Here is a 25,452-nt window from a genome sequence, read left to right as displayed (position 1 = left end):
AAGGGTTGGTTTGTGTGTGAAACACTTCCCACACAGATCACATGTGTGTGGCTTCTCTCCTGAGTGGATTTTCATGTGTTCTTTAATGTTGCTGTTGCGTGTGAAACTCTTCCCGCACTGATCACATGTGTACAGCTTCTCTCCTGAGTGGATTTTCATGTGATCATTAAGGTGATGTTTGTGTGTGAAACTCTTACTGCACTGATCACATGTGTACGGCTTCTCTCCAGTGTGGATTTTCATGTGATTAATAAGGGTTTGTTTTCGTGCAAAACTCTTCCCACACTGATCACATGTGTGCAGCTTCTCTCCAGTATGAGCACTCATGTGAAGTTTAAGACTTTTTTTGTGTGGAAAACTCTTTCCACACTGAGGACAGGCTCTTCTTTTCGGTGAGCAACTCAAAGATTTGTCCAGTTTTGACATGATGATGTTTCTCCTCCACTTAATTCAGTTGTTCACTCTCCGCTTTCTCCTCCATCAGGTCTAAAGATAAAAAGGTTTAATTTTAAGTAAGAATGTAAAAAAATATATATATATTTTTTTAATTCAAAGACAGAAATGATAATAGCAGATAGTAGACAATTTCTATACAAAAATATCATAGTTTTGATGAATGTTTATAAATTAAATATATGCCCATGGAACTTGAATAGGCTAATTCATTATAATAATACTCTTCCAAATATTGTTTTTAAAGCTAGGAATGCACAAGTGTGAATATGTGAGTGCAAAAACCGATCAAGCAGAATGTTTCCATACAAAGAAATACAGAAAACAACAAAAAGAGGAATGGAGATATCAGAGATTAAGTATGTCTATGATGTAAAAGTATTGAATTAGTAGATTACTAAACAATTAAAATGCACAGGTTCAATATTCATTAAGGATGCAATATTCATTAAGGATGCACCGAAATTTCGACCACAGAAAATTAAATTTTCGATTTTTGCCAAACTTAACATCAGAATCAGCACAATCACTATAGCCGCGTTTCCATTACCCTTCAAATTGCGCAAATTGAAATTGAAAATTGAAAATACACCCAATGGAAACACGTCAATTTTGCAAAAACTCCCATTTATCGTAAAAATATTTTTACGCTTGCATTAGGTGGTAGGTGGCATTAGGTGGTAAAAATTAAAATCGCAAATGTTTTGCGCAAATCTGTAATGGAAATGCGCCTAGTGATTGTTGTAACATGCAGTCTCGACTGTTGCAAAATTATGGGACATGTTTGATAATAAAAAGAGCTATTAAAAGCACAAACATCCACGCAAACAATGCAGTGCTGGGGAAAATGACCACAACAAGACAAGCAAATAATACTATGGGCTTGGTGTGCACGTTTAAATTATATGGGCTGAACGACGTATGCTTAGCCACACACCATTCACGGTTCTGCCCTTTTGAGTGGCTCCCTATCCTGTTAAGGGGATATATCACCCCAAAATGAAAATGAGCTCATGATTTACTCACCCTAAAGTCATCCTAGGTGTATATGACAATCTTCTTTCAGACGAATACAATCAGAGTCATTAAAAAATGCCCTGGCTCTTCCAAGCTTTATAATCGCATTGAAATGCTGTTTCTTGCATTTGCTGTTGGGCTTTACACTTAAGTGAAATCTGTATGTTCATTTGGCTGGGAGCTAGTTATTTTACTTTATAAAGTTTTAAATATGAATATTTTTCTTTCACAAATGCATTGCTTCACTTCAGAAGGCCTTTATTAAAAGGAGGTGTTCTGACATGCTCTGACATTTGTGCTTATTTCTGTATTCTGTATTCAGCACAAACTATATGTACGTAAAATATATGTAGCATGTACGTAAAAGTTTATAGTTTTGAGAAAATTACATTTATGCATGGTTTGTGAAAAAAAAAAAAAAAGCCATTGAAATAAGGCCATATAACCCCTACTTTAACTTTTGAGATTTGTATCACATATTCTAGAATTTTTTATTCAAAACTATGTGAAAATCATCCTGCCCCCTGCCCACAAACAATATACTGATTTAAAATGTGTAAGACATGTTTTGTGTAAGAAAGGAGGGTGTGAATCATCATGAATATTGTTTGGATCTATTTACAACACAACAAACTCCAAAGATACACAACGAAGGTTAAAAAGGCACATTATTGGGCACAATGATCTAAACAGACAGACTTGAACAGTCACACACCTCTATGACATTCCTAAAACAGTTATCATTTAACATACCTTTCATTTCCAAGGAGTTTGCTTTTTCATTTTACCATGTTACTGTACGGAGTCTTGTGCGAATGTTTAAGTCAGCAGGACCCATCGGTGGCATCTGGTCCCTGTAAAAAAAAACAAATGTGAACATGATATCAGGAGCGAGGCTGCACGATTTGGGGAAGAAAATCGAATTGTGATTTTTCTGGTTAATATTCACACACAAAATGTGTGTATATATATATATATATATAAAAAGGACACCAGGTTTGTTGTGCCTTGTAGGCATATACTTGTAGGGCTGCATAAAATAATAGTTACAATAATAATCATTTTTACATTACGAAAAACAATTTTTTCTTTAGTATAGCGTACTGAAAGTATTTCTTTTTAATGATTTATAGTTAATAACAATAATAATATTTGTTATTTATCTGTAAAGAAAAGAAAATATGATTGTTGTTATTAACTAAATCATTAAAAATGAACACTTCAGTACACTACACTAGAGAAAACATATGGATTATCAGATGTTACTTAAAATGTTTTCAGACGAAATGAGATTGGAGTAAAAACATATCCTAATGTTTGGCGCGTTTTGCTTTTCAAACGCACATCGCGAGTCACTCTATTGAAGCTTGTTTCCGCCACAGAATAAAACATTTTAAAAGATAATTGTTCTGACTTTATATCTCCCAATTGCGTATTATAAAGAAAAAAAGTCAGAATTTCAAGTAGCCTATATTTCTCGCAATTGCGAGGTTATATTTCATAATTCTGACTTTATATCACGCAATTCTGACTTTATAACACGTAATTCTGAGATAAAAAGTCAGAATTGTGGGATTAAAAAGTCGCAATTAGACCTACCTTTTTTTTTATTTTTCACTCTGTGGCGTAAGCTTCCATACTCTCAAACTCACAGAGCTGGCAGAGACCGCAATGGATCGCTCCTGGAAACTTTTGTCACCACATAAACATATTTGAGCAGATATCCACGAACACAGTATTTCACAGTAGGCCTAAACACCGGCCTACATTATAATATTTATGATTTTAGTGTAAACTCATATAGCCAACCTACTTTTTTATATTAAAGAGTAAGCCAGCCTATAAAAACCTTCTCGTGTCATAGCCTACATGTATATTTATTTAGCATTTAAATGTTGCCTACCTGTCTATAGATCGTATTTCAACATGGTTCCGTCGATTTCATACATTTTAGTCTAGCAATAGTTCTACTACAATGTGAAGTTTATGCAACAATAACACTAACTATTCAGAATGTATACATTTCTTACCCTAAAATTATCTTCAAATCGCGTTCTTCTTCTTCCGAGGTAAATCCAACAGAGCGTGTCTTCCAAACTCAAAGAAAAGCAGAGGAATGATGAAGTGTGGTGCTTTGTTTTTGAGGTAACGAGGGCGTTTATGTGGACAATTTGCATGTCAATCTCTTTTGTGCGCGTGGGTGTGGTCACGCTAAGGAGCACGCGGCTTAGAAACTGTTTATTGTTGGTTTCATACAAATGACTTTAACCCTTTCACACGTAAGTTTAAAATATTCTGACTGACCCCCCAGCGTGAGTTTTTCAAGGCGACCGTTATTTAGAATGTGTCACTTTATGGTTTCCATGGTGACGCGTCATTGTTTGTCACGTGACACACCGCAGCAACAACAGAGCTGAATGAATGACGATCTGCTTTTATGTCATTTTTCCTTTTTTATTCGAAATATTCACAATTTTTTTAGATATGACATGAAATATCTGATATTCCGATTGTCAAATATATGCAAGTGGAAGTATTTTGTTGTTTAAACACCTTTATAACGATCGCGTTAGTTCAGCTGTATTCACGACGGGCGCCGCCATCTTAGTTTGTGCCGCAGACGCAGTTCAGAGAATCGGATCTGTTGGATTTACAACACGTGAATTCATCCACTTCTCCCGAAATACATAAAACAAGTAAGTGGCTGGTGAACTGGGAGAAGAATAGTGTAAACTTTAAAGTTACTTACACAATGTGCATCTGATGAATAAAACTAATTATAATGGAAAGGATTATTATTGCCTCTTCCTTTGACATCAGTGTGTATTTTATAAACTCTAAATGTATTGTTTTTTTAGTACTTATATGTCTGAAACCTAAAATAAACATTATGTGGTTGAAAACACTGAAAAGTTGTGATATATGACAGCTCTGAGCGCGCCTGTCTCTGGCTCAGCGCCAGCCAACGCGGGAAAGCCCATTTGAATTTAGCAGTTGATCACGTCATGCTCTGACCGTTCTAATCACACCGGTGTGATCGTACGCTCCAGGGACCAGCCTAGACTGATCACACCGGTGTGATCGTACGTGCGAAAGGGTTAACAGAGAATATTTGTTTTCGTTTTGAATCGGGGCATTTAAAAGTACACACTTACATTTTATAAAGATATATTGCTCATATATGTGTGACGAGTATTAGCTGAGTTTTGTTTCAGTTTATAGACGTGCTCAAGAAAAAAAGTTCACAGAGGCAGAGAGGCAGCACACCCTGTTTATTTTCTTTATTTTACAAAAGCACAATGTTTTGTTTTGATTGTAAGTGGGTACATACAAAAGAAGACATCTTACAGATTATTTTTTTTTCATATTTATTTTTTTCTGTATGACCATAAATGACGGTGTAGAATTGAAAATAATCCAAGATATTTTAAATGAACAAAGATATTTGCTTGACTGTTTTTCTACCCCCTCTTCCTAACACAATGACCATTTGGAGTTCCTAAAGGCACAAAGGTTTCTGATAGTGATCTAGCAAGATGTGTGTACTTTGAGGGTCAATGGATTGTCACACACCTTTACAGTGGGGGACGTGTAATTATCTGATTGGTCAGATTGGTCACATCTGCATGGGTTTTAGTCACATGGTCAAGGAAAGGATAAAAGAAGATTGAAACTGTTGCTCTGTCTTTTTGGATGCTCTGGCTCTTCTCTGGGTCCCTTTCTTGGGGGCTCTTTCCTTTTGCTTCCTCTTTTCTTTCTTTCTTTCTCTCTCTCTCTCTCTCTCTCTCTCTCTCTCTCTCTCTCTCTCTCTCTCTCTCTCTCTAAGAAACTGTTATATAACATCATACAATTTTTCATATATGCTGGGTACAATTAATAATATAAGTTATCATCATCTCATACATCTATTTTGTAACTATTTTAAGTGTAACCATAACCATATTTTGTCATTAAACCTTTTCAATTACAACTAATGTGCTAACTAGTTTTGATTTGGTATTGACTTTGAAGTACTACATATTGCAATACAAAATCGTCACTCTCTATAGCAACGCTCTCCCACACATATTAAGCTATTGTCACTGCGCTTATTTCTGTTGTTGGTATAAGTGGCAGTGGGTGGTATAGACGAGAAATGTGCAGTTTTCTACCATCTTGCTAATAACGTTTCTTTAGTCATTCGGCGGTTCTTGCAGCTTGAACCACTGCAGGAATCCACCCTTACAACGGAGTAATTTAAGTCTTGTGCTACTAGTGAAGAAAATCCAGCAAAACGCACCAGCACGTTTGTCGGCCCCTAAGGGTTAAGTGCTTTAATCGGGTGTCCAGTGCATCTACCAACCTAGAAACCGTGGAAAGTGACAACCCAGTAACTTTATTTAGGTAAGCCTTTCTGTATAAAGCGCCAACATTTGGTTTCTGCCAGCGACAACAGTGAGTGTAACCAGTTCTAACGCAATGGCTAAAATTTGAGTCGTTGCTGCACAGACAAGCACAGAACACTATTTGACCAAAAATGTCACCGCTGTTTTATAAAGAACGGTGTCAACTAAGTTAAACATGAAGGTACATGCAAGTCGATGAGATGAATGTAACTTCACAACAACTACATGAATGTATCCACTAACCATTCAGAAACGTCCAGGTGCGTCTTAAAGTTGCAGCTTCTTCCATCCTGAGTCCCTCCATAAGGCTGTACTCCACTACTGGTTATTTCTGAGATTTTGGTTTTGTAATTGCTAAAGTATCCGAAGCTTGAGTAAAGGATCTGCTGTCTTCTGAATGGGGGCAGGGAGCAGCAGCTCATTTGCATTTAAATGGACAAAAAACATTTATTGTAATATAGGATATTTTGAGCTGAAATTTCACTGACACATTCTGGTCACCATATATTTATATTACATCTGAAAAGGGGCATAATACATTGCCTTTTATATAACTCTAAATGTATTCATCTGAAAGAAGAATGTCATATACACTGAGGATGACTTGAGGGTGAGTAAATCATGGACTATTTTTCATTTTTGGGTGAACTATCCCTTTAAGCATCTCATTTGTTACTCATTTCAGCAGCATGATCGCTCAGAAGGGTGTCACATGAGCGTAAAACTCTGCAGGTGCTTTATACACTCTGGTAAGGGGCCTTAAAGGCGCTTCAGTGCTTCTGTCTGTCATGCCAGACTTGGTGCAATTTGATGCTTCTGCAAAGGTCAGGTTTGGATGCTCTTCCCATAGGTAGATCTCCATCCAATGATGAAAGAGAACAGGATTTTTTTTTTTACATTTTAATTCCTGAATAGTCCTATAGCTTACTCTGAAATTAATGTTTAATGGTAAACACATTGAACATGAGCGGATAGGTCACCAATTCATTAAGTGATCAGCTATTTCCTAACATAAGTCAGTGTACTAATTCTGTGAACTGAAACCTCCATTGATATAAAAAATTATTTTAAATACCATTAATAATGAAAATCATTGACAACATATCATGTCAAGATGACAAAATCATGTCCCAGCCTATAATTTCATGATGATAAAATTCCCATGCCCTAAGTGCCCTACGCTCACTTTTTTAATTTTTTTAGGAGAAAAGTAAGTTATTTTTTTAAATTTTCTGATGAATAACAGACATTAACTTTATTATTACAGAGTGACATTTGTCCCTTTAAATTAATTTCCAGGGGCATTTCTACCATTATAAGTGCTATTTTTTCTAATCTAATTAAATGTATGCATCATATTTAGTCAATTTCTTAAATTAAAATAGAAGATTTGTTTTTAAATGTTAATGTATACAAATTCAGACTGTTACCAATCAAATGAAATAAGCATAAAAAAAATCCATCTTTGCACTGCAGAAGTGGCACAGAAGCGCCATCTGAAGTGGTATTTACACATTTACATATATTTAGACATGTATTTTAATATAGCTAGTGGGTAAATAATGCTGTGTGGAAGTTTTAAATTAAACAATATAGAATAGAACAAGTCTATGGCTGCGTCCGAAACCGCATACTCACTGATATGTACAAAATTTCAGTAAGTACTTACTTAACAAGCGCTGAAAGAGGTATTTTATAGCCTGATCACGTTAAGTATGAATGCGATCCAGACATCTGCCTCGTTGACGTTATCACAAGCGCAACAACTTAAAAGATATGAGGGACAGGTTTAATTAATCTATCTGTAAATATCTTGATATTGATGAAACTTGCTCATTTTGTGGTCTTGTTGAAGAAACAGCTGGACATTTTTTTGTGATTGTATTATAACCAATACATTTAGGGTTGATTTAAGTTCTAATATTTTTAACCCTACTAATGTGACTCACAGTTTTATCCTTAAAGATATTTTTATTACCAAAACCCCAAATAGTCATCTCTTGAATATGTTAATTTCTTTAATTTTTATATGCAAATATAAAATAGTTACTTTTTCACACACAAGCAAAAGTGGCTTAAATCTTTATATTTTCCTATATTTTTCTTGTTGCATTTAACTCTTGTTTCATCCCTCAGGCTTATGAATAAAAAAAATAAAAAAAAAAAATAAATAAAAAAAAAAAAAATCATTTTTTATATATTATGATGAATTATTCAAATATTTAACACATATTTAACATATTTGTTTTTCCTGCTGTATGTAATCTCATATCATGATGTACGCAATATACAAGTAAGCAGCATAGATACTGTATTAGATATTTATATTTATTTATAGGCTAGCATAAGATATTTCTGTTTTCTGTTTTTGTCATTGTTAAAGATACAACCATGGTATCTTTCCCTGTTCTTGTATGTAACCAAGTTCTGCAAAAAAAAAAAAAAAAAATGATATGAGCGACAGGTGCACTAACACCTCATAACATCAGTAACTCGACAGCCCTACCTAGAATGGTTTTCCTCAGTGTGTTTGTAACGTCTGCATAAAGGAGACGGGCAGCTGCCGTGTTCTACTGACAACAGTAAGAAAAAATTATAAACGAGTAAAAGAATGAATAAAAGTAACCATCACAATAAATACATGCATACACAAGTCAAGAAAACATGAAACAAAGGTTTATTAAAACTTATTGTTCTAACAATCATGTATTTACAGGCGATGAACCCCACATCATACTGCCATCTCAACATAGTGGTTCTCATTTTGCGGCTTTATTTTGATGAATCAGCTGACCAGCTTTGCCATCCATCATGTCCCTCATTGCTGCGGTCAGACTATAATCTGATCATGGATGGGAAAGGGACATGGAGGCTCATACAGAGAGCCTGTAGGCTACTGAACCCTGTGAGACTCGTCTCAACAACAGAAAGCAGTCCCGTGAGCCAGGGGTGTAGCAGCCTTTATAAAAGTGGGGGGGACAAAAGCTGTATGGTGATGATACCCCCTATGTTGGGTGGACCTCTGTCCTTCTAGGGGGGTTCGGGGGCATGCTCCCCCGGAAGATTTTTTTTTTTTTTTTGCATTTTAAGGTTAAATGCATCAATCTGCTGCACTTTGAGAGCTCAAAATTAAGAGCTTTAACCGGATTCAACCCATGAACTATGCACATTGAACAAAGAAAAAGCATTGACTTGTACCTAAAGAGGGCTCAAACATCTTTTTAGTTATGATAGCCTATAGTCTACCGTCTACATTACATTATCACTGGTGTTTTAGAATGCCAAACAGTTATTAGAAATAATTATACAAATCATTATTATATTATTATATGACGTAAAATCATAGCCTATAAATGTCTATACTTTATAAATGAAAATGAATATTTCAAAAGTATATTTTATATTACACTATAGTATAGGGAAATTACAATACTTTTGTCCTAATTTCTTCACTTGCAAGAAATAAACCCTTGAGTGGTTTTTAACGCCAGATCACCAGCTGATCGGTGAGCAAAGTGCGCACTTTTCTTTATATCACGCAGCACAAACAGACTGGCTAATTAGTTAAAGTCTTGTTCTGTTTTAGAAAGGAACAAACAACAAAGCCATATCACGGTTTCAATTTTAGTTTGTTGGCAAAATATAACGCTAGAGACCTTTATGTTAGATAAATTTGACATCTCATATGTGTTGGGAAAATGGAGAAGAGCGAGTTCGGCAAAAGGCGGATTCGAACTCGGGTCGAACGCGTCAAAAGCTGCTTTCAAGCACCTCACGATCTCATTGTCATCATCAGACAGCCAAAAAACTGATCATGATGCTTTTTTTGTGTGCAAATAAATTATTGTTAACATAATGTGTTTGTGTGTTTGTAAAAAGGATGTAATCGTCCTCTGCTTTTTTTCTGGGGTGCATTTTACTCCAGACGGCCAAACAGCAAAGGGACTAAACGAACGAAAATTCGCAAGAGCAACAAGAGATTTGAAGCTCATGCAGACACACCCACCAAGAGATGATTCGCGCTGTGATTGGCTGAATGTTAGTTCACTCAAGTCTAAGTAACAAATCAGAGAACACGGGCGGAAATATTGACGCTGGGTCAAAATAATTGCGGGGGACAGAATCCCGTGTTTCTAAAAGTGCGGGGGACGTGTCCCCCCCGTCCCCCCCGGTTGCTACGCCCCTGCCGTGAGCGAAGCATAGTAGAGCTAGCCTTTGACATGTTGAAAACATGCTAATGCTCTATTTTCTTCATGGTCAGAGGTGAGCCGTGCCTTTGTGCCTGAGGTTGTTGCGTGCTGCGCAGTAGGCTACTTCACAATCTGAGGCAATATGGGTGTCACTTTAAATGTATGGCAGAAGTTTTTTTTATTTTTTATTATTGAGCTAAAAATAAGCATAAAATAATCAATATTAGAAGGTATAGGTATATTAGGGGATACATAAAATATAATTAGAATAATAAGTAGCCTATACTAAAAAAATATAAGTATTCTTTAAAAAAACATATTGAAATAATGCAAACTGATTAACAGTAGATCTACGTAACTAACAATTTAAGTTTTCATTAACAATAAATTTCCTTATGGAGAAAATGAAAATTATATGATTTAGTATGATTTAGTCTATTTAGTTTTGTATCAAATACAATGTGACTTTCGCTATATATATATATATATATATATATATATATACACACATATATATACACATATATATATATATATTAGTGCAGTCAATCGATTAAAAAACATGTACTAATTAATAAAAAATAAAAATTTATTTGCCTTCTTCCCACCACTAACCTACCTGTAATACTAGTCCCTCTCCTAGTTAAAGAAAGAGTAAAAGAAGAAAACAAACAAAACAAAACAAAACAAAACAAAACAAAACAAAACAAAACAAAACAAAACAAAACAAAACAATAACTTGATAATACAGCATAAACAGCAATTGCGTGATTCACTTTCAACCGGACCTTCTTGCCGAGAGATCATCCTGAATTAGGGTTTTAAGACGCTTTTTAAGGCGCTTTTCAATATTGGAATTTTAGGTGCGTCTCTAACCTGCCTGTAGCTTTAGTGGTGTAATCTTAATGACCCTGATTAACTCGTTCAGGTGTGTCCGAGTGCTACTTAAGGGCACGTAATAATAATTACCGTAATTAGGAGACAGGGGCGGATCTAGAAAAATATTTAAGGGGTGGCGAGAGGGGGGCAGGAATTTTTGAGGGGTGGCAACATATGGCAGACGTACTGAATTTAATCACAGTTATCACAGTTTGATGATAAATAGCATGTACACACTTCAAAAGGGCACAGGCTGACATTTACAAACTCATACAGACAAACTGTATGCAACTGTATCTCATGCAATCAATGTCTTGCATTTGAGGTATTATGTAAAACAGTTCATATTAGGAATAAGTGACCATACAATGTGATCTCCCTTAATAGGACATAGAAGTATGATAGAAGTTAGGGGCATTATCACAGGAAAGGCATTAAGGTAAGACACAGGTGAGTGGCAGATGAGTGAGAAGGGAAGCAAACAGTGTCAGAGAGGCAGCATTTGTACAAGAAGAAACTACCGGTATACAAAGAAAACCGTACCCATGAAGATCTATGGACTGAGCTGAACTAAAGTGAGCATAAATATTAAAATACACTGTGGAAATAAATGGGTCACGGCACTCAAACAAGGTCCTGGACACTGCTTTTATTGTTTACTCAGGACACACATTCTCCACATTTGTCCCTCAGTAACTTGAAATTTTTTTTGACAGATGAGGTTTTTACTGAAAAAGTGATGAGAAATACAGTAGCCTACAGTATATAAAATATTCACAGCAGTTAAGGCAACATGAAAGGGACATTTCATGCATGTAATTATGAGCTGCTGTATCATCAAATCAACAAAAAGACTCCCAGAGTTACAAAGGGTTAGATCAAAATCATTTACATCAAAAGAGTTTCTTCTCCACAAACCTGAAAAGAAGTCACATAAAAATACATTTAGCTAAATTAAATGCATGAAATGTCCCTTTCATGTCACCTTAACTGCTGTGAATATTGTATATACTGCACCGTATTTCTTATCACTTTTTAGTAAAAACCTCATGTCAAAAAAAAAAACAAAAAACCCAAGTTACTGAGGGACAAATGGGGAGAATGTGTGTTATGTGTAAACAATAAAAGCGGTGTCCAGGACCTTGTTTGAGTGCCGTGACCCATTTATTTCCACAGTGTATTTTAATATTTTTGCTCACTTATCTTCATGGGTAAGTTTTTCTTTGTATACCGGTAGTTTCTTCTTGTACAAATGCTGCCTGCAACGCTGCCTCTCTGACACTGTCAAAAACTGTTTGCTTCCCCTCTCACACATCTGCCACTCATCACCTGTGTCTTACCTTAATGCCTTTCCTGTGATAATGCCCCTAACTTCTATCATACTTCTATCTCCTATTAAGGGAGATCACATTGCATGGTCACTTATTCCTAATATGAACTGTTTTACATAATACCTCAAATGCAAGACATTGATTGCATGAGATACAGTTGCATACAGTTTGTCTGTATGAGTTTGTAAATGGCAGCCTGTGCCCTTTTGTAGTGTCTGTACATGCTATTTCTCATCAAACTGTGATTAAATTCAGAATATGTCTGCCATATGTTGCAACCCCTCAAAAATTCCTGCCCCCCTCTCTTCTTCTTCTTCTTCTTCTTCTTCTTGTTCTACGGCGGATCGCAAACAAATATGTGCATTACCACCACCTATCTCAAAAATGGACCATTGACACTTTCCTATACTTTAACCCAGAGCCTATCAACCGACATAAATTCCCCTTATTTACCCGCATAAAGGCTTCGTAGAATTTAATCCGGCGCTGCCTGTTCAGCTCCTCCGTCCACTCTCAGCCCCCATGACAGGAAAAAAACAAAAAAAACACCCTCATTTAAATACGCTTATTTAACCCAGTATTTCCCAAATATTCTACCATTAAATCTATTATACTCCTATCTGACTTTAATACATTATGAATTGTAAACTTAACTCCTATATTATTTAATTCCTCCTTCAACTCTTTCCTTTCAACATATCTCCTACAGTGCATAAATACATGCTCAACTGTTTCACTAACTTCACATACCTCACATAAACCTGTTGGATGCTTACTTATTAAGTGCAATGTACTATTTAATCTTGTATGCCCCAATCTTAATCTTGTAATCATATTCTCTTCATACCTATTCCTACCTGATATTCTTCCCTTACCCACTGTTGACTGTATTTGATGCATATGTCTACCTTTTAGTTCATTATCCATACTGCTGCCATAGTTTCAGAATATTCTTTTTAATAATTGATTTAATTTCTGACCTACTAAATAAAATCTGTATATCTACCTTTCTCATTCTATTGCCTTTTTTGCTAATGCATCAGCCTCCTCAATACCTCTCAACCCAATATGAGCTGGAACCCACAAAAACTGTATTTTTAAACTAGCTTGTTTGATTGAATATAATTCTTGAATTATCTCTATTACCATATCCTGTCTTGTTTCTGACTTCATCTCCTTCAAACCTATTAGACCTTAACTACAATCTGAACATATTACTGCCTTGGATATTTTAACTTCCCTAATCCACCTTATTGCCATAATTATTGCAAACATCTCTCCAGTACACACTGATAAACAGTCTGATATCCTTTTACTCTTATACACTTTAACCTTTGGAATAATGAATGCAGAACCCACATTTTTGAAGCATCTGTAAAAATGTGCATATATTCCTCATATCTTGACCCAATATACTCGCTTACATTATATACTTCTGTTTCATATGAACCTTCCTTTTGTCTTTTTTCTAATAAACTTAAATCTACTTCTGGTTGGGGCATAACCCATAATGGTACTGGAGATAAAGGAATTATTGGAGCATATCCAACCTCCTCCAATCTTATATCTCTAACTAATTTCCCCACACTCCATCCAAAACTATTACACTCTCTTTTCTCATATTCCCAACTAGGACTCATTACTTTTCTTGTTGGATGATCCTCACTCTGTCCTCTCAAATTTGCCCAATAAGATGCCATTAATTGCTGTCTTCTTATCTGCAAAGGCATTTCACCCATCTCTACCTGAAGAGCCGAAACTGGAGAAGTTAGATATGCTCCGCAGCAAATTCTTAGTGCTTGATACTGGATTCTTTCTAATTTAATTAAATGAGATTTATTTGCAGAACCATATACAATACAACCATAATCCATTATAGATCTTATCATAGATATATATATATATATAGTTTTTAAAGCCAATCTATCTGCTCCCCATTCCTGACCTGAAATACATCTCATTACATTCACTACTCGCTTACATCTTCCCACCATTTTTCAAATATGCTCTCTCCAAGTTGATCTACTATCAAACTCCTAGAAATCTTACTATACTTACACGCTCTAATTCTTTTTTGTTTAATTTTAACTTAACATCCACATTCCTACTCATTTTAGTAAACAATATTATTTTTGTCTTTTCCACTGAAAACTTAAAACCATTTTCCCCTGACCACTTTTCTTCATTTAGCGCACATTGCTTTTTCTTTATGTTATAGTCTATATTCTTTCCTCTAAACCAGATAGCCCCATCATCAGCAAACAATGATTTCCCCATACTTCTATCAATCCTTGAAAAAAACATTGTTAATCATGATAATAAATAAAAGTGGACTTATTACACTGCCCTGAGGTGTACCATTATCAGTTATTCCACTTGAAGATATAGCTCCACCCACCTTAACTCTAATACTTCTTCCAATTAAAAGCTCTTTAATCCAATTATACGTTCTTCCTTTTATACTCATCTTCTGTAACTTTATTAGTAACCCCTCTTTCCACAACATATCATAGGCCTTTTCTATATCAAAGAAAACAGCAATGACACTTTTCTTATTTATAAATGCCTTTCTTATTTCATCTTCTAAATATACTATTGGATCCATAGTCCCTCTACCACACCTAAACCCACTTTGATAAGAAGAAAACCAGTTCATTCTTTCCAACTGATAAGTCAATCTATCAGTTATCATTCTCTCCATTACCTTACATAAATGAGAAGTTAAAGCTATTGGACGATAATTTATAGAATTACTTGGATCTTTCCCAGGCTTTTTAATAGGTATAATTAATGCTTCCTTCCAACTTTGAGGAATTATACCTTCCATCCATATTCTATTATAAAATGTTAAAATCACTTCCATAGAAGTTTCACTAAAATGCTTCATCATACTGTAACCAATTCCATCCACTCCTGGAGTAGATTGTTTCATTCTTCTTACAGCATTCTTTAACTCACTCATAGAAAATTGCCCCCATCTCGCCACCCCATAAATATTTTTATAGATCCGCCCCTGTCTCCTAATTACGGTAATTATTAGTACGTGCCCTTAAGTAGCACTCGGACACACCTGAACAAGTTAATCAGGGTCATTAAGATTGCACCACTAAAGCTACAGGCAGGTTAGAGACGCACCTAAAATTCCAAAGTTGTATATAAAAGCGCGTTAAAACCCTAATTCAGTGCATTTCCAGCAGAGACAGAGTCCACTGTGAGATCGCAGGTTTCAGGATGACAGCTCGGCTTTACTGCTCGTTGGTCGCTGTTTTATTGTGTTCCTCTGTTTGCTGGAGCGTAAGATACCCAGAAGATCGATTCAACGGTGAGATATTTTAACTTCATTATAGCGCGAAGAAAATATGTAAACAACCTAAACAAAATATGACTTTAGGCACATCTCAGAACATTATAAGTAGGCCTAGCCTATACAGTACCAGACGTCCAGTAATCGTTCAACTTTGTATGTTAGTTCTAAACAGTTAAGTTTAGTCTTTATTTATGTGACATGCTTTTTTTTCCCCATTGTACACGGAAAACACAATTGTGTATAGAATATATAATTTTTTTTTTAGTTTTTTTTTTGTTAACAGATCCATTAGTTTGGTTATGGATCTTTAGTTTATTATTATTATTATTATTATTATTATTATTCCTCCCGAATGGGAGTCCAAGGCAGCCCTAAAAAAATGATGATATTTGTAACACTATTGTTTTAGAGTCTCTGACCTACTCTATAATACCACCAGTTCAAAGATTAACTTTTGAAATGGTTATAACTTTTGCACCTTTTGATGAAGAAAAATAACATGCTTGCATGCTTATCACGTTCAACATATTAAATTAAGACTCCGCCCATTACAGTAGTGGTCATTTTGAAAAGTACAGTATTTAGATTTTTTGCTACTTCAGATTTTGCTCAATTTTAATTGCTTCAAAAATGGCCTCAGATGATCTTTGGACTGAGATGCACAGAAACGACTGAACAACTGACTTCTTTGTTAAATGATGATGTCAGAAACTAAACAATGTTGATCCAAAATTGGTTCCAAACTTTGATCAATCTAAACAAAAATTGGGTGTCAAACTCAGTTCCTGGAGGGCCACAGCCCTGCAGAGTTTAGTTTCAACTCTAATTAAACACACCTGACCAGATAATCAAGTCCTTCAGGTGTGAGGGTTGGAACAAAACTATGGCTGTGGCCCTCCAGGAACTGGGTTTGACACCTGTGCTTTATCGGAACCATGATGTGATTGTCCATGCCAATTTTGGGAACAGCACCACCTACAGGTCATGAGATCTGGAAAATGGCTATTATTGCCAATAACGTTTGAACAGTTTGTCAGAAAATCATGTCTGTGGATTCCTTGTGTCATGCCGAATTTGTAGATACAGAGTTTCACAATATTGTTTTTTGACATAAATTGCAGTATCCTTTTTTTTAAAAAAATTTTTTTATGAACTAAAGTTCCTGAGACATTGTCTCCAAAGTTGACCTTGCCTGTATTTGTTGCTTTATGTTAGTTATATAGCTTAGCATGCTACCCAAATGCCATTCTTCTAATGTGGCTCTTCGGCTTTCAGGTTGACCATAAGCTACATTTAGCATTTTAATATGGTTACACTCACACTGGCGGCTCTCCTCTGCAGTTTGGTGTGTCAGCGTCAACTGAATGGTGCAAGCTGCAAACAGTGGCATTTTTCACCTTCTGAACAGCTGTTTCCCCATTGACATTAGATTTCTGCTGTTTTTGTTCTTCTGGCTCTGCACTGCTGTTGCTGTTTCTTCAGGGGCATGGCCCTGAAATCGCTGCTTGCAGCTTTTGCAGTTTTGTATTTGTACTTGTCCCTTTACCCCTTTAACAATGATGCACCATTAAGCATGGGGGATAATTATAACTTATTTATTGAAGTATAACCTGACAAGCCACTTTTGTTAAAAGAATGTCTGATTGCATGAGTTCTGTGTTTTGCTAAAAATGTGTTACTATTTTCTTTTTTTGTATTAAAATGCTTAATGTAACTGTTAAACATAATTATGCCACAAAATATGAATCGCCGTCCATGTTTTATAATAGCATTACAATGCACTAGTAGTGGTAGGTTCTGTGTTGTAATTGCACTTTGTAACAATTTAGGGATAAATGGTAGATTTCTAAACTAATTTGACTTGATGCAGATAAATGTGTGGCTATTATACTTCAGTTTGATACACACATTGCAAATTCTCAGATGAGCCTCTTGAGTTATCTTCTGCATAGTGGCCAGTTGGTGTCTGGTGAAACTGAATTGCGTTTGTTTCTGATAAAGACTGTTCTAAATGACACGTGCAATGATATGATTGTGGAACTGATTTGATTGTGTGTTCTCCCTGCATTCAACCATTTTCATTAAGTAGTGGATGTCAGAGGTCCTCCAAAAGAAACACTGAATTTTTTGCTGTTGAGTTTCACAAGATACTGCAAGTGACTTAATTTAATTTTGACTGATTGAGACTGACTGATTTTTATTTTTTTCATGGTAAAGGAAAGTTATTTAATGGTGAAGGAGACATTCAGCGTTCAGTAATTATGGTTTCTGTCATGTGTTTAAATATCAGTAAAGCCAGGAGTGTGTCCAAGCGTGGAAGACGGAATGTTAGGACATTGTGCTGAAATTTGTTTCGGTGATGATGACTGTCCGGGGGATGAGAAATGCTGCAGTAATGGATGTGGACATGACTGTACAGCTCCATATAAAGGTAATTATATTTTATTATTGTGTGGATCAGCTTTTTTTTTTTTAAATCAAAATGCATAGTCATTCAACGTTCACTGATATGCTGTTATTTAAATGCATGACAGGGAAACCAAAGCCCGGAGTTTGTCCAAAACCAACCCTTGAAGTAGCAGTGGCAGGAGTGTGTGTCGAGTTGTGTTCCCATGACCGTGACTGTCCGACCGATAAGAAATGCTGCAGCAATGGATGTGGACATCAGTGCACAGCTCCATATAAAGGTATTATATTAGCGTGTGGATCTGCTTTTTTCTTTCAAAATACAGAGTCATTCAACATACACTGATATGCCATTATACAAACCCATGACAGAGAAACCAAAGCCTGGAGTGTCCAAGCAAAAACATTGAAATAGGATTTTTAGGAGAGTGTGTCAAGTCATGTGTGAATGACGGTGACTGTCCGAACAATAATCAATAATAACTGGTTAAAATTGATTATGAATATTTGGATCAGTTAATATAATTAACTTGATGTCGTAAATTGGCATTCTCCACCAGTTAAATGTACTTGTAGGGGTTTCCCGACAGGTCAATTTAGCTCAAAATGAATTCATTTATAGGGAATTCGAATGAATCACTTATGGCCATGCAAATGACTCGTCCAGCGTTCATTTGAACTGGCCGTAACTATCAGCTCTGCAGCGAATATAAATATCCAAACTATAGTGAAACACTATTTATTAACAAGGTAACTTAGATCAGCAGTTTAAGACATTAAATTCGTAAGCACATAACACAAGTAACACTTCTCTTTAAAATGCAAACAAGACTTAATTGATTATAACTAACACATAAAACTAATATCTAACACAAACACACACTCACATTCATACGAGTTGCAGAAAGAAACAGAGTGAGGAGAGAATGAGTTTTAAGAGTGAGATGACGAAATCCCAAGTTTCTATATGCACTTATAAGACATGACCTGAACGAACCATCAATCATTAATTTAACCTTTCTATCGTTTCTTAGGCGGGTTATTAAATCTATATCAATGCACCAGTTCAGCTTAAGAGTCTGGAGGCTACTCGCTTGTCTTTGTGTTCCTTTTGGAGATTCCCTTTGTTGGCGTAAAAGGGGTTTCTCGGGTTCGTTGGCTGGCGTCTCCTCGTGCCTGGATAGATGTTTGGGGTGGCCAATCACGTGGTGTGCTGGCGGATGGATGGAAAGTCTTTGAAGTTGGTAGCAGGCTTTGCAGTTGAATCGTGGACCGAAACTTTACCACAAAACTTAACTTAGAACCGAGACTCACACGGAAAAGAAACTAAGAAAAGAAGGAATGAGACGAGAGTTGCTAGATGGTTTGAGTGAAGCTGTTTAACCCATGTTCTTCTGATCTTGATTTGGGTTCTTTCGTCTGCTCGTCTGGTTACTCCGTCATGGCTTCTCCATGATCGTTTTTGACTCTACTTTTCTCTTTTTTTTTTTTTTTTTTTTTTCTAAGCTTGTTCGGGTGCTAAGATTTTAAACTCAAATGTTTGTCCAGCCTCCTGGATGAGTTCTGACCAATTAGGCACTGTCTTTATTTGAGAGGTGGCATTTTCTTCACTTCTCATCGTAAATCATGCGTTATCTGTGACCTCCTTACTCTCCGGCTTTAGCAGAGAGTACAGAGGCCACAGTTTAGACATTACTATTATAAGAATACAAAACGTTTTACGCAGATTTCAATCAAGCCATCTTCATAACTGTTAACATATGATCGCACTGATAGGAAACAAGACACACTTTCCTTCAAACATCTAATAGTTATAACAATTACATTTCAATCATATTCATAAATCATCTCTGAACCAATCAGTCTTTTCCAAACTATCTAACATTGACAACGTTCTTCCTTTTAGTTGGGGTTTTTTCGTTGGTTAGCGTAGACTGGCTGGAGCCTGGATTTTATGGTTCTGGATTGGTGATTTGGAATCTGGAGTGTTGAGTTCTGTGTGGAATTATGTTTGAACGAATCGCCTATAAGATTAATTTGTTTGGTTTGCCCTCAAACCCTACAATAAGGAGCTTATAATATTATTATTATTATTATTATTAATAAATGTCATTTGTTGTTGGGTGCAAGAATCGACGGAGTACAGGCTCAAATTTGAAATGTTTTCTAAATGATTGATTATTTGTGAATCATCTATGATTGTATACATTGTTTTGATTGATTGTGACTAGACTTTTTGAAGAACCTGGTCAGAAAGGGTAATCATAGTTCAAAAATGAATATGCTGTATCTTGAATTTTGATTTCTTGGAAATATTCACATCATTAAAAATGTCACTGTAATGTCACTCTTTACATTGTCGTCTTCTGTCTGGCCTTGGCCCTGGCTTGGCAGAACTGCGGATCGTATAGGCTACCACACAAGTCTTGTACGTGACCATTTAGTACAGTTATAGGCATCTTAAGATTTATATCAGGTAGGTGTAGAAGTCAGGCCACTCTACTGGAAGTAGCGTATAAGGTGATGCATTCTATAACGGTCGCCTTAAACTCATGCTGGGGTGTCGATACAATATTTTAAAATTGCGTATGAAAGGGTTAAACATTAATTATAGATATATCAATTTAACAATATAATTGAACATTACTCATTTGAACGTGTATTAGGATGTGAAAAGACGGTCCATTCGGACTTGTCTCTGTCGCCTGCTCTGAGATATTTATATGGCTCATTTTGAGGAATTAGGTTGACGCTCCATGGAACCCTTCAATGTTAACGTATAGAGCTGTCTGAAACCCTGTTTGTCCGGCTCTGAAGGCATACGTATGTGCAGTGTGTAATTCAGCATTCATTGATATGACAGTGAAACCAAAGCCCGGAGTGTGTCCAAACACAAACCCTGGAGTAGAAAGACCATGTATTGAGGCGTGTTCCGATGACAGTGAATGTCCGAAAGATGAGAAATGCTGCAGCACTGGATGTGGACATCGTTGTACAGCTCCATATAAAGGTAATGGGGGATGGGGGGGAGCTGACCCACGCGCAAGTAGAACATTCATTGAATGAGACATTCAGCAATTAGTGATCTGGCTTACCTGTTTTTTTTTGTTTTTTTTTTCTTGTTTTTTTAAATAGCAAAGCCAGGAGTGTGTCCAATCATACCCCTTGGAGGAGTGTGTAAGGATTCATGTGTTGATGACAGTGACTGTCCCGACACTGAGAAATGTTGCAGCAATGAATGTGGACGTCAGTGTTGGGCTCCATACATAGGTATGTGTTAGTGTGTGGGTCAGCTTTTTCTTTTAAATGCAGTGAGGCATTCATTGATAATGTTATGCAAACACAGATAAACCAAAGCCCGGAGTGTGTCCAAACACAAACCCTGGAGTAGAAAGACCATGTATTGAGGCGTGTTCCGATGACAGTGAATGTCCGAAAGATGAGAAATGCTGCAGCACTGGATGTGGACATCGTTGTACAGCTCCATATAAAGGTAATGGGGGATGGGGGGGAGCTGACCCACGCGCAAGTAGAACATTCATTGAATGAGACATTCAGCAATTAGTGATCTGGCTTACCTGTTTTTTTTTGTTTTTTTTTTCTTGTTTTTTTAAATGGCAAAGCCAGGAGTGTGTCCAATCATACCCCTTGGAGGAGTGTGTAAGGATTCATGTGTTGATGACAGTGACTGTCCCGACACTGAGAAATGTTGCAGCAATGAATGTGGACGTCAGTGTTGGGCTCCATACATAGGTATGTGTTAGTGTGTGGGTCAGCTTTTTCTTTTAAATGCAGTGAGGCATTCATTGATAATGTTATGCAAACACAGATAAACCAAAGCCAGGAGTGTGTCCAAGCAAAATCATCAAACCACGAGTGTGTACCAAGTCATGTTCCTATGACCGTGACTGTCCGAACGATGAGAAATGCTGCAGCACTAGATGTGGACAACAATGTGGTATATTTTATTTATTTAATTTTATGAATGCCACCATAGCATAATTTGTTTATTTTATAGCCTAGTTCAATATATAATTTTAAGCTACTTTTTTTTTCTTTTTTTTTTTTTTTTTTTTTCTTGTTTTGAATACCACTGAATTTAAAGGATTTGTGAAATGAGGGGTAAATAACCCAGGCTATAGTGTTTGTTGATAAATGTTTAGTTTTATTTACCTGTATTTAATACACATAAATTAAGTTAAATGTTTGTTTTTGCAGTAAGACCAATTTCTCTTTCAACATAACTTCCTCTTCTTGGCCAGGTTACATTTATCTGTGGCGTAAACTCTAGAGATGAGGCTTCAAAACCATGAATTTTTAGGGCCGTGATTTTCAAATGACGATTGTTTTCAGCCGCCACATTTATCAACACATGATCATTCATACGATCTGATTGGCAGCATACTGTTAAATTTCTGCACTTGAATCAGCGCTTGTTTCTACGTTGGATTGACATGAGAATGAAATGATTAAAGGAGAACACCGGTCAATTTTAACATTGAGCTAATTTTTTTTGTACATTTGGAGTGCTGTCAGTACAGAGAACAACGCCAAAAATCGGTGTTGCCTACACCGTGTTATCCTCTTTAAAATTTGCACCCTGTTGACTTCAATGGGGCAAGTTTTAAACCTGCTTTTAGCCTCTTAACATCCTTGATGTGTCATTACAAGTGCCCAGCCATGTGAGTGATTCCTTCAGAGTGAACAGGGTGAATCTGACTGCAGTAGATGTGAAAGATATTAATAAGTTATGTTAATTCAGCCAGCGCACATACCTGTATTTGCTTCCTGTTTTCGGTCGAAGTCCAAAGTAGTCGATTGTTGAGTTCACGCACGTGATCATAGGTAACTAAGCAACAGTGGAGAACTCGGCAATCGACTACTGTGGACTTCAACCGAAAACAGTCAGTAAATACAGGTATGTGCGCTGGCTGAATTAACATCAATTTTATTAATATCTTTCACATCTACTGCAGTCAGATTCACCCGTGTTCACTCTGAAGGAATCACTCACATGACCTGTGCACTTGTAATGACACATCAAGGATGTTAAGAGGCTAAAAGCAGGTTTAAAACTTGCCCCATTGAAGTCAACAGGGTGCAAATTTTAAAGAGGATTTTTGTCGTTGTTCGCTGCACTCCAAATGTAAAAAAAAAAAAAAAATTTGCTCAATGTTAAAATTGACTGGAGTTCTCCTTTAGACAAACATTTATCAAAGGTCTGCTTTACAAAATAAAGAATCATAATACTTAAAATACAACTTGGTCCAAGTAAAATGGTTCATGCTTTGAGTTTTGTGCTGTTTCTGAAATTGAATGCCACTAAAGCTGAATATTTGTATCCATGTAGTGACGCCCAGATGTTATCCATCCATTTTGTGCCGACAAGTGGATCCGTGATGGCCAATGTCCTGCCAGACAGAAGTGTTGCCCAACCACCTGTGCTGGTTTAACCATCGAAAAGAGTCCTCTGAGATTGATTTTGCGTACCATACTTGAGGACTGACTTTTCACCAAATAAATCTGTTTAGTAAAACATTCCTCTGGGTGAAATTTTTTTATTTATTTTTTTTATACGCTTTTGGCAGCAAAAGTATACCTCAGTGTAAGGCTTTTCAATTACTGTTTAATTTTTTGTTTTTTGTTTTTTTGTTAAAGAACCAGAAATGAAACCGAAAAAATGCAGGTTAAAACTGATGCGATGTTTAACAGTTTAAGACTTTCAGTAAAGTGGCCAAAACCCCTCTAACCATCCAGAAGGCCAACCAACTTAGGATGATTTTAGCTGTGTTTTTCCCAGCAGGGTTTTTGCACTGTAAATACTGCAAAGATGCTTTTTTTTTTTTTTTTTTTTTGCATTATTGATGTTTTGGTCATTTCCGTTGAGTAATAAGTTTAATGGAATTAGCAGTTTTACACTTGGTCGGCTATCCTTTACACATAATCTGTTTCTACCAAACACTTAGAATAAAGTCATCTCTGCTGATGCTGTATGACTTGTTTCACTAGTATGACTATTAACAGAGCTTCAGAAAAAATATTCAATGATGTAAATCCTGTTTTCTCATTGTCTTCAATATTATGAGCTTAAAGTGGCAGTTTGGAAGTGATCTGATATCAGCAGACTGACCCATCTCCACTTTTGATTAACAAGATATACATCTATTTTATTAGTCTGAGGTGAACCACGTTTAATGTAAAAACGGCAAAAACTAAGAACCAGCGACGAGTGAAACACTTACCAATTATAATGATGACTAAAATTGCATTATTTAATATTATTTTCAGTATTCTTTATTAATATTCATAATCGGATGTTTATTTGAAGTTTAAGTGCATAAGTAAGTTTGAGCTGCACAAGCTGAAAACTGCATGAACATTGGTGTAATGTAGCACAAGTTTTCCACTGATGCATTTGGACTAAGAATGTGTACACTAAAGAACAGTATTCTTTATATGGAAAGTTGGTTGTGCCACGTGTAAACCTGAGGCATACGTCTATTTTTAACATAAACCAACATGTTTTTTTTGTTTGTTTGTTTCTTTGTACCTGGTAAGGAATTGAAGTTAGTACTGCTCCAGAGAAACACACAGTTGGCATGGACATAAATTTCAAGTTTGTCTCCTATGGATAATGCATGTGTGTATATATATATATATATATATACACTGCTCAAAAACATAAAGGGAACACTTAAACAACACAATGTAACAATCACACTTCTGGCAATTAGCAAGTCACCCCCAATAAAGGAGTGGTTCTGCAGGTGGTGATCACAGACCACTTCTCAGTTCCTATGCTTTCTGCCTGATGTTTTGGTCACTTTTGAATGCTGGCGGTGCTTTCACTCTACTGGTAGCATGAGACGAAGTCTACAACCCACACAAGTGGCTCAGGTAGTGCAGCTCATCCAGGATGGCACATCAATGCGAGCTGTGGCAAGAAGGTTTGCTGTGTCTGTCAGCGTAGTGTCCAGAGCATGGAGGCGCTACCAGGAGACAGGCCAGTACATCAGGAGACATGGAGGAGGCCGTAGCAGGGCAACAACCCAGCAGCAGGACCGCTACCTCCACCTTTGTGCAAGGAGGAGCAGGAGGAGCACTGCCAGAGCCCTGCAAAATGACCTCCAGCAGGCCACAAATGTGCATGTGTCTGCTCAAACGGTCAGAAACAGACTCCATGAGGGTGGTATGAGGGCCCGACGTCCACAGGTGGGGATTGTGCTTATAGCCCAACACTGTGCAGGACGTTTGGCATTTGCCAGAGAACACCAAGATTGGCAAATTCGCCACTGGCACCCTGTGCTCTTTACAGATGAAAGCAGGTTCACACTGAGCACGTGACAGACGTGACAGAGTCTGGAGACGCCATGGAGAACGTTCTGCTGCCTGCAACATCCTCCAGCATGACCAGTTTGGCAGTGGGTCAGTAATGGTGTGGGGTGGCATTTCTTTGGGGGGCCGCACAGCCCTCCATGTGCTCG

General features: G+C 36.6%; 1 protein-coding gene and 1 long non-coding RNA gene across 2 annotated transcripts in view; one reads left to right on the top strand and one right to left on the bottom strand.

Moving 5' to 3' along the window:
- The window catches only part of LOC309475731, an 82,420-nt gene extending 75,940 nt beyond the window's left edge, over positions 1-6,480 (bottom strand). The window contains exon 1 of the long non-coding RNA XR_014197821.1: positions 6,411-6,480. This is a non-coding gene — a long non-coding RNA (uncharacterized lncRNA). The remainder of the gene's footprint in view (positions 1-6,410) is intronic.
- Positions 6,481-15,353: 8,873 nt separating this feature from the next.
- LOC309475621 (uncharacterized protein) lies at positions 15,354-23,507 on the top strand. The gene is made up of 10 exons (XM_082138476.1): positions 15,354-15,377; positions 15,453-15,577; positions 17,853-17,993; positions 18,097-18,249; positions 20,832-20,978; positions 21,104-21,238; positions 21,315-21,461; positions 21,587-21,721; positions 21,798-21,926; positions 23,319-23,507. The coding sequence occupies exons 2-10, from the start codon at positions 15,487-15,489 to the stop codon at positions 23,366-23,368; spliced, it is 1,128 nt and encodes a 375-aa protein (XP_081994602.1). The 5' UTR covers positions 15,354-15,377; positions 15,453-15,486; the 3' UTR covers positions 23,369-23,507.
- The last annotated feature ends 1,945 nt before the right edge of the window (positions 23,508-25,452 follow it).

The sequence above is a fragment of the Leuciscus leuciscus genome (assembly GCF_965113295.1).
Source record: "Leuciscus leuciscus genome assembly, chromosome: 15".
NCBI lineage: Eukaryota > Metazoa > Chordata > Actinopteri > Cypriniformes > Leuciscidae > Leuciscus > Leuciscus leuciscus.
Note: the sequence above shows the minus strand (reverse complement) of the source record. Positions and strands in the feature narration are given on the sequence as shown.